This window comes from Scatophagus argus, chromosome 18 (assembly GCF_020382885.2).
Source record: "Scatophagus argus isolate fScaArg1 chromosome 18, fScaArg1.pri, whole genome shotgun sequence".
NCBI lineage: Eukaryota > Metazoa > Chordata > Actinopteri > Scatophagidae > Scatophagus > Scatophagus argus.
This window is the reverse complement of record NC_058510.1, coordinates 455001-465000: the sequence shown is the minus strand read 5'-3', so window position 1 is coordinate 465000 and position 10000 is coordinate 455001. Positions and strand designations below refer to the sequence as shown.

The 10000-nt window shown below is 45.0% G+C and overlaps 2 protein-coding genes across 2 annotated transcripts in view; both read right to left on the bottom strand.

Moving 5' to 3' along the window:
• Positions 1-6096, bottom strand: part of LOC124049859 (5'-AMP-activated protein kinase subunit gamma-2-like) — a 6843-nt gene extending 747 nt beyond the window's left edge. The window contains exons 1-4 of the mRNA XM_046371956.1: positions 5494-6096; positions 581-655; positions 180-376; positions 1-79 (exon numbers count right to left, since the gene is read on the bottom strand). The exon at positions 1-79 is cut by the window's left edge and continues 747 nt beyond it. Of these exons, the coding sequence (XP_046227912.1) occupies positions 1-79; positions 180-376; positions 581-655; positions 5494-5595 (453 nt within the window). The 5' untranslated portion in view covers positions 5596-6096. The remainder of the gene's footprint in view (positions 80-179; positions 377-580; positions 656-5493) is intronic.
• Positions 6097-7459: 1363 nt separating this feature from the next.
• Positions 7460-10000, bottom strand: part of LOC124049858 (apoptosis regulator Bcl-2-like) — an 8549-nt gene continuing 6008 nt past the window's right edge. Inside the window, exon 3 of the mRNA XM_046371955.1 lies at positions 7460-8905. Coding sequence (XP_046227911.1) covers positions 8777-8905 — 129 coding nt within the window. The 3' untranslated portion in view covers positions 7460-8776. The remainder of the gene's footprint in view (positions 8906-10000) is intronic.

The window sequence follows — 10000 nt, the reverse complement described above, 5'->3', positions numbered from 1 at the left end:
TTTGATGCTGACGGGGGATGATGAGGGTTGCTGGTTTGAATCCCTGGAGGCTGACCTGAAGATCCCAGTGAAACTCAGCCTGACACACACACACACACACACACACACACACACAGTTGGTCATGGTCTTCTTCTCCAGATTGTGCTGCAGCCTGCAGCCTGGTGCCAGGTGTGAGTACCTGCGTGGAGACTTGGGTGGTGACTCCTGCTGAGGGGGTCCACTCAGGTAGGGGAAAATGGTTTTCGGGGAGCCAGGGCTCATATTGGAGCTGGATGCTCTGGCTGGAGCAGAACGGGGACTGGAGGGCCGACTGAATGGAGCCCGATGGAAGAAACTCCTGGTGGGGCTGGCTGAATGGCAAAGAGCCTCCCCCTGCTGGACGGGAGGACACATTACAGCTACTGGTTAACACACACACACACAGAGCTCACACACACACACCTCTAGCTTCGGTTGCGTGTTGATCAAAGTAGTCAGCTGATTGATGACTCAGCAGCATGTGAGCGACGTCATTGGGTCACCTGCTGCTGATGTCATCCCCTCGCCACAACAGAAACTAATTTAAAATGGTTGCCTCACCTTCCTGCTGCTGCCATCTCTCTCGGCTCGGCCTGGATCTCCCTCCAGGAAGGGCATGGTAAACAGACTGAGGTCCTGCGCACACACACACACACACACACACACACACAGGAAAACTCATTACGCTGTTTACGAACGTGACAAAGAAAAAAGAAACTGATAGTGAAATGAGAAATGTGAAATCCTGAGAGGGAAACTGGTGAAGCTTCAGTCCAGGTGTACCTAATAAAGTGGACACACTCAGAGACTCAACTATGGACACCTTGTTTAACCTGTCGGTGTCCAAAGTGCAAGCAGCAGCGGAAAGTCAGACACATGGAGGTTCAGAAGTGCTGAGCTTGACACGGTTCTCCTGTTGCATCATGGGACAGTTTGGAGGGTAAACAGCGAGAGACGGACGTCAGCAAGACATCTGCTGAGAGGACGACAAGACTGAAACCAGACACTGTGTCTCTGTCTGTCTCACTGTCCGTCCGTCTGTCACATCCTTACAACCTGACGGGGAGGCAGCTCAGAGGTCAGGAGTCCCACTCTGTTACACTTCCTGTTATGTAGGGGGCGCTCATGAGTTGTCCAAAATGAATGGGAGCTTATGGAGCCGTAGCCCAAAATGTACCTTTTTGGTGTAGAATTTTTTTCTGCCAATTTTCTTTATTTTTTTGGTGTAAGAGACAAAAGATAAAGTTCCATTCAATTAGATTTCCGTGACTTTTTTGGAGGGAAATATCTCTCTGTATTATTATTTAAGTATTTGCAGCATACGCGCCAGTTTACTGCATTCACCATGTTGGTTTCACGCCTCAGTCAAACACTAAGCTTGTGTTCTGTTTCAGCCAGGCTGCTAACATCTGCTGTAGCTCTTAAAACAAAGTGGACAGGCTGTCTGTGGCCGAGCTGTGCCAGAGGTCACCTTCCTGTGACACAGCGATCAGGGTTTAATCACCTACACCATCATCACCATCATCACCATCATCACCATCATCATCACCTACATCACCATCATCACCACCATCATCATCATCATCATCATCATCATCATCATCACCATCATCATCATCATCATCATCATCATCATCATCATCATCACCATCATCACCACCATCATCATCACCTACACCATCATCATCATCATCATCATCATCACCATCATCATCACCATCATCATCATCAACGCTCTGTGCTTCTTCACGAGTCTGAATATTTCTGGTTGCCATGGGAACAGCTCAAAGCTGGACCAAGAGTGTCCTCCCACGCACACACACACACACACACACACCCTCACACACAGTCTTTGCTCGTGGTTTCTCTCTTAACTCTGATGTTTCTTTAGTGTTTTGTTCCTCTGAGCTTCACTTTACAGCTTCAGTCAGCTGCTGTGACAAATATTGTGTCATTTCCTGCTCTGTTCTGATTGGTTGCTGTGTGGCGGTAGGTCGTCCCTTTATGGGTGTTTTCTGCTTTCTGAATATCCAGGTTAAAGTCTGCGATTCAGACCAAACTCTGTGCTGAGTAAACCCACCAGCACAACAGACGTGGAGGTCCTTCATTGTTTCCATGACAACACAAATCGGGCCCCTGGGGGCCGCAGACTCTGTTGTCCAAGAAATCCTGCTGCACGTTCTCACCTGTGTGAAGTGTTGACTGTACTGACGTATGAACACGTTCATGTAAATATACTCCATCACAAGTAAAAGTCCTGCAGTTACAATCCTACACTTACATAAAAACTTCAGGTTATTCATTCAAAACTGAAGCTGTGAAGTAAAAATACTTCAGTCTGACAGGCTGGAGAAAGACTCAAGTCAAGCACAAGTACCTCAAAGTTGTACTAAACTAAGTACTGAGGTACTTATACATAAGTACCGTGTTTGTAAAGTTTTTGTATGTGAGATGTATATTACTACTCACATGCCAGCGGGATCGATCAGTGATCACGCTGATCAGAGCTGAACTGGAGCACCACGGTCACTCCCGGACTTTAAAAAGCTTCAAAATGGCACACGGCTTCATCTGAACCTTCTGAGTTTAAAAATCGACCTTACATGAAGTTAATAAAGTCAATCAGGCAGCCAAACCCCCACTGGACCAGAACACTTTAACGGGACCAGAACCAAACGAGCGCCGACTCCTCCAGCAGAGGGAGGTGAAACCAATCAGGAGATGATTAAAGTGGAAAAATGAAGTCAGGATTGAATTGTGTTTTAAGATTTAAAAAGATCAAAGTTAGCAAAACATCCAACTTTCAGCTGTTTGCCACACACACACACATTGACTTACCTTCTGCTCTTCAGAAACAAATAAGCCAATAAATCAATAAATCAGTTCACTGCTCGCTCCCACTCCTGTCTGTCTGACACACTCACACACTTCTGTCACTTTTCTCTCTTCTACTTCCCCCTCCTTCCCTCCTTCCCTCCTTCCCTCCTTCCCTCCCTCCCTCCATATCAGCCGTACGTCCTGTTGCCACGCTGTGTGTGTGTGTTTGTGTCTGAGGTTATTAAAGAGCCAATCAGCAGCAGACAGTATGCAGAAAGCTGGCTGCAGTTCCACCTTCCGCCTGTAGGGTCTCTCTTCGCCTCTCTTCAGTGTGCACTGGGTTTAGCTTTGACCAGCGTTCAGCTAACATTCAGTAGTATTGAAGCACACCTGATGTAAAGTGAATTCGACAGGTGAGTCTGTGTAGGCCTTTGAGTTCATGCTAACCCCATGAAAAATGAAAATTAAATAAAAGCTACGCTTTTTGTTTTAAACAAACTCAAGATGATCCAACTTATGTTGGCTCATTCCAGATGGACAACAGATTCAGCACACACACACAGTTAGCGCCTAGTTAGCACACCAGCTAACAGCTAACTGTGTTCCTGTTCAGTTTGTGACCCAGTTTCCCCAGTCACACACTGAGCCGAGTGACCTCTGACCTGCAATGAGTTCATCACGAAGCTAAATGTCATCACAAAAATGTCTCCTGAGGGGGTCTGAGATCAGCTTTCCATGACCCACTTACTGCGTACACACACACACACGGTGAAGAGGCCTGTGCTTTAGGTCAGGCTGGTGGAGACTCACCTGAGAGACGAAGACCAGGGCACAAAACCTCTGCTGCTTTGGAGTGTGGAGTAACGCCTGAAGGTGACGGGGGCAGGAGGGGCAGGTGGAGCAGGTGTGGTGGGTTGTGCTGAGTAAAGGTCAGCTCAAAAATCTGAGGTTAAACTCCATATTTACAGATTAGACAGCTGACTTTCATGGATCAGAAGAGGACAAAGGAGCAGCTTTGATCCAGTATCTGCTGCATCATCTGCTGCAGCTGATCTCTTCTGTTTCTGACCTTCAGGGATCAGACTACTCGCTGGACGACAGGCAGATTACAGCAGATTACAGTGGATTTAGAGTAGAAACCCAAACATAGCTGTTGTCAGTTTGATCTAATCTTCTGACACACACACACACACACACACTCAGTGTTCCCAGGTCAGACTGAGGGCTGATAGCAGCAGTTTATGGTGATTAGTGGAGGTGAATCATTACACAGCAGCTCTGTGTCACATTTCATTGTTGTTTTCATGCTGTAAATACGATGTGACAGATTAGATCAGAAGGTTTAGGTTTGGTTTGGGTTCATACCTTACTAAAAGTCAGATTATGTACACAATGTGAGATGTTATGGAAAAATAAGTCGGAGTTGACTTTTGGAAGCATGTGGAGCTGCTGGCTAAGAATTTAAAGATAAAAGCATTTTTTCTTATATCAGAGTGAAGTTTGTGTGTTTTGGAAAATCACTGGAAAGTTGGGCTGATGGAGCTGTTAGCCCCAAGCTAACAGTTACAGCAACAGATTTCTGCCACGTTTGGCTTTGTTATATCTTTATGATGTGTTTTGTGTTCATTCCCAGAAGCACATCCTGTTCAGGGACAACAAAATCCTAAGTGGGTCATAAATAAAATCATGATGAAAGATTCATGGCAGCTGAGGGTGAAACACAATAACAATAAATAATAATAAAGCGTGTTATTGCTCAGATTGTGAACTCTGAGCTGAGAGACGGACACTTTGGTGTGGTGTGATTTATGATCAGCAGATAACAGCTGGACGGACTAAACGCCATGCGCTGACTTGAGGCTGATATCACACATCAGTCGGACACCCGACTGTTGGAGTTTGTCTTTGTGTTTTGTGACAGAACATTCACAACAAACACGGGGACTCGACTGTAAACGCAACACACAGTGACCTCATAACGGTAAGAAGAGCAGCTGATCCCAGAGCTGTGCAGCACAGCTTGTCCATCACTCTGTGGACGTTTGTCAGACTGCTGGAGGAGAAGCCTTCACACAGGAAGTCCTCACGTCCAGAGCGAATCTGAGCTGCTGCAGTTCGGACTGAACACGTTCACAATCACAGGAGGACAAACTCATCAACATTCATCAACAGCATGAGCTGCTGACTGTCACATCTGCTGCTTTTTCACCAGAGAACACACACGGGGGCTCTTCCCATGACTCTGTGTGTGTGTGTGTGTGTGTGTGTGTGTGCGCCCTCATGCTTCACTTGCACCTCGTCATCACAGGCTTTTGGTGACAATCAGATGGAGCGATGCTGACTCGACTGTTTTTACTTTTCTCATGCAACAGGTACACCTGTTAGCCCCGCCCTCTTCATCTTCACACAGAGTTGAAGGCATGACATCACTTCCTGTCCAGCTTCTGTTCCCACTACCATCTGCAACTTATTACAGACAGCAAACTAATGACAGACTACTCAGACTGTCATGTGAGTAGCTCGACTCTTCATCATGTGCTGGATGGCAGTGGATGAAGTGAGTGCACGACGGCCTGAAGACCCTGACAAGACAAGTTCAGGGACAACAAATCCCACATTAATGCTACAGACAGACAGACAGACAGACAGACACTTACGGGCATGTGGAGTCTCAGTGGCCTTCTCCTCTTCTTCCGGCAGCTCCTCTCCTCCTCCTCCTCCTCCTCCTCTTCCTCTCTCCTCTCCGCGGTGCTTCTCATCTCCAGGCAGAAAATCCTCTGAGCTCAATTATCAGATTATCTCCCAACACAGTACTGCTGTAGTACTGTCACTGTACTGCTGTAGTACTCACAAACACCTGAATGATACTTCCTGTATCACTGCAGTGTTCTGCACGTGTGTTTCAGTCTTAAATACTAATAAATTCCTGCAGTATTCCTCAGAGGAGCTCGGTGGTACTTCATGCTGCTTTAAAGTGTGTTTTATGTCCTACTGTATCAGCTCTGTACTGTAGTATTACTGCAGTGTCTGTAGTAGGTCTACCAGTCTGGACTTTCTGACCTTTGGTACTTTGTTGTATAGGCTGTCTACCAGAAGTAGGATCTCGGTCGGCTGCCGCACATACTAAGTACTCATACTTCTGAATATTAAAAGTAGCAGTACAGCTGATATGATCAGAGTCAGAGATGAGTGCCGCTGGCAGCTCGGAGGAGGAAAACATCGGTGCCAAACGCCGGCGGATTGCAGTTCTTCTCCCCCCGCTGCTCCACCCCGCTGGTCTGCAGCTCCTGCGGCGCGGCTCGGGCTGGTGGTCGGTGTGTGAGTGCGGTGCAGCACGCTGTGGGACGCCGAACACATCCGGTTTAGGGCGGAGAACCGAGTCCGCTGAAGGTTCGGGAGCATAGAGCGGCGGTGTGCGGCTCCATGTCGGAGCGCAGCGCCGCGGACAGCAGCGCGGACACGCATTACGCACGACGCAGCGCGCGCTCTGGCCTGGAAGAGAGAGGATACTACTGTTACTATGACTACTGCGAATGTCACTGTACTACTACTTCTGAACGGTCACTGTAGGCTGCTGAAACCCACGCAGGCACAGGGAGAACATGCACACTCCACACAGAAGGGCCCAGACCGGGTCTCGAACCCAGAACCCTCTTGCTGCGTGACAGCGCTAACCACTGCACCACTTTACACAATCTAAGAAAGCACGCAAGTGTTGAGATAATAGGGTAATACAATAAAATCCTTCTTACAAATACAGAAGGAATACTATTACTTTCAATACTTTATGTATAAACATTTGTGTACCGAAGTAAAATGTTGCATGTAGAACTCATGATGGAAGAAGTTTCACAAACAGAAAATAGTAACAACTGCCACTACTACCACTATTACTACTACTGCTAACAGACTACTATTAAAAACAAACTTCCAGCCTCTGTAGTACTTCATGTGAAATACTGATTCTGATTGTAAGGTTCCCTTTTGTCCAGCAGGTGGTGCTGTTGACAACAGGATGACCTTCAAACAGAAGTCATAGCTTTAGTTTGTTCGTGTTGCAGAGTATTTCCATGTGTGTATTGTGTGTGTGAATCCTGCTGGTGTGACTGGTTTAACTTCACACCTGAGGTTCATCTAAACGAAGCTCCTTTCAGTCTGACACTCCGTTTCTTTGTTATTGTCTGATCTGTTAAAGTTCTGCATGGCGGTTTCACTGCTGTACTCACGGACGTATCTTCAGTTTTCTGCCTCACTGAGAGGGATTAGATTAGAAGTGATGCACGTTTATGGTTGATGTTTTGTTTGAAATATTTTTTGTTTTTTGTGGCATATTTCAGACACACTACATGAGCTGTGTGTATTTTATTCCACACCACATTTAGTTAACATGCCAGCTGTGTAACATGTGGTGTGCACACATAGTGCTTCATAAGACAGCTTTGTCAGGTGGAAGCTTTAATTTAGTTTAACTGAGTTCCACTCTGTCTGTTTTGCTTACACAAGCTGCTTCTGTTTCTGGAAACTGATCATGTGGCACTAAAATTATCTGAAGTGTGAATCTGGTGAAATATTCTTCTGTGTCAGGCAGATTAGGTTTCCTCGGGCAAAAACGACGTCTGTTTAGCTTTGATTTATTTCAGTGATCGGGGCTTTGACCAGGAGGCTCAGCACAAAATGCTGCTGTGCAGATTCATTGTCATATTTACATCTTGTAAATCTTAAACATACGTTCACTTATTTATGAATTCTCTCATGTGAAGGATTTTAATGTTTCTAACTTTGGTGACTCCTAGTGGTAGGATTTTTACAGCGACAGTCATTTTTACAGACACCTTCATTTCAAAAAATTTGAACAAAAATGTTACTTTTGTTTGTTTCCACTCAGTTCAGTTTTTACGTAAAAAAATAAAGATATCAAAGTGCTTAAAAAATAAACATCAATATGTTCAGTTTGTGACAAAATGTTTATGAAGAAAGAAATACACAAGTTAAAAGGTCTGTGAAAGAGGTAGAAATCAAAATGACATGAATGAAATGTTCCCCAGAAGACAAACACAAAAATGTACACAATAACAACGACGAACAGTCTTTGTGACAAACTTTTAAAACATTCTTCTAACTGATGTGGAATAGTAGTTTATCCAACAGTAATTTGATGTCCAAAGTATACAAACAATCCCAAATGTGGATCTGGACTGGTCCATGTGTACTTTGTCCACAGGACCTTTTCTGTTATGCTTGAAGATCGCTCCTCCTCTTGTGGTGTCCCCCAAGGTTCAGTTCTGGGTCCCGTCTTATCTACAACGGACGTCCTGCAGCTCAGGCAAAATCCTGCATCAGTTAACCTGAACGTCCCTGGTCTGATTCATTTACCCATTAACGATGACCATATTGTCATTGAAGCGGTTCTGATGGGTTTTCTGTACGGTTTAAAGGATTTTAAAGACACTCGGAGATAACCCAATAACACAAGACATCTGATGTCTGATACCTTGAAAAGGTTCTTTTACCACAAGACAGGTTTTATCTGTGTAGCTCTTTCTTTTCAGTTAAGTTGAAACTTCAGGTTAAATTGGCAAATTATATCATTTACCACTTAAAACCTCTCAATCCCTGTAGAAGACCTTTTAAAAGCTTAATATATTAAAATCTGTTAATTACTTATTAGTCCAGATTTAGTTTAACTAAGCCAACAATGAATGTGTTGTCAGGTTTGACTCTACTGTAACCTGACAGGGAGAAGCAAGCACAGACTGTGAATCATCTCAATGGAACATTTATTTTGTAAATCCTCCTTCCCTCTGAAGAAGATCGATGAATCTGCTAAGACTGTCCTGACTTTGTGGACAGAAGTTGGAGGTTTTCTCATTCACTTCGGTACACTCAGTTTGATCACAGCAGCATCTGGTGGACATTAGAGGAGCTGCAGCTTCAAGGCTTTCATCTGTGAGTGAACAGGACTCCCAGTATGATCCCAGCTGCTCCCAGTGCAGCCAGTGCAAACGCTGTCCTCAGGGACCACAAACTGGCTGGAGGTCTGGACTCACCATACAACTCTGTGAATGCATCCTGGGAAGTGGACAGGAAACAAATGTCATCAGCTTTTAGTCTTCATGCTTTGATAGACAGACAGACAGACAGACACTTTATTGATTCTGAGGAAAATTCAGTTTCCAGTGGTATCAGTACAAAGACAAAAAACACAGATCAGCATGCAATAAAGTATTTAGAGTATGAAGAAGTATAGAAATACAGAATATATAAAAAAAATAAAACAATACTAGAATAAAAGAATAAAAACAGTCCAAAGGTGTGCAAACAGTTACTGAGTGATAAAGTGATGAAGGACATGTGCAATGTGGACCATCCAGAGACACAGTCCAGGTCTGTCCTCACAGGGAGGAGCTGAAGACTCGTATGACCTGAGGGACAAATGACCTCCTCAGTCTGTCCGTGGAGCAGGACAGAGACAGCAGCCTGTCTAAGGTGCTGTCCAGAGGGTGATGGACATGATGGACCTGAGTTTGTTAACAGCCGTCCTCACCAGCTTGTCCAGCAGCAAGGCGTCCTTCTTCTCAGTGCTTCTTCTATAATGCCGAAATCTGGTGTGGATGCTCACACACTAATCTCCGTGTTACAGACAGTGGCTGGGAAAACAATGGTGGACAAACCCCTGGTGTGTTTTATTATGTGCATGTCAACGAAGAATAAGGCACAAGTGCTTTAACAGACTGTTATAATCAACACTTTGCTTTTTTGGATTACTCTTCTAACGGCTCAGTTCAGTCGCTGCTGATGTATGTGTGTTACTGTCTCAGCCAAACTGCATTTTGCAGTAATGAACAAGTGCCACAACATGGCAGTAGTTATATTTGGTGAACAGTATGGGAACCATGCAAGTCGCCACATCACCTTCCTGCAAATACTTCACAATAAAAGTCAGAAGTGAAGGGCCGCTCATCAGACTGAGGGCATTAGTGAATAAGCCAAGCCGTTGGTGAAGTGAGTGCAGGCCTTAGCTCTCTCAGCTACCACCTCTCTGATGACATCTTTAACTGGAACCTTTGTGTGTCACATGACATACAACACACACACACTACCATGATCACAGCATGTGTGCATGTGTGTTCGTATGTCAGTGATGTTTATTAAGATAAGATGAAC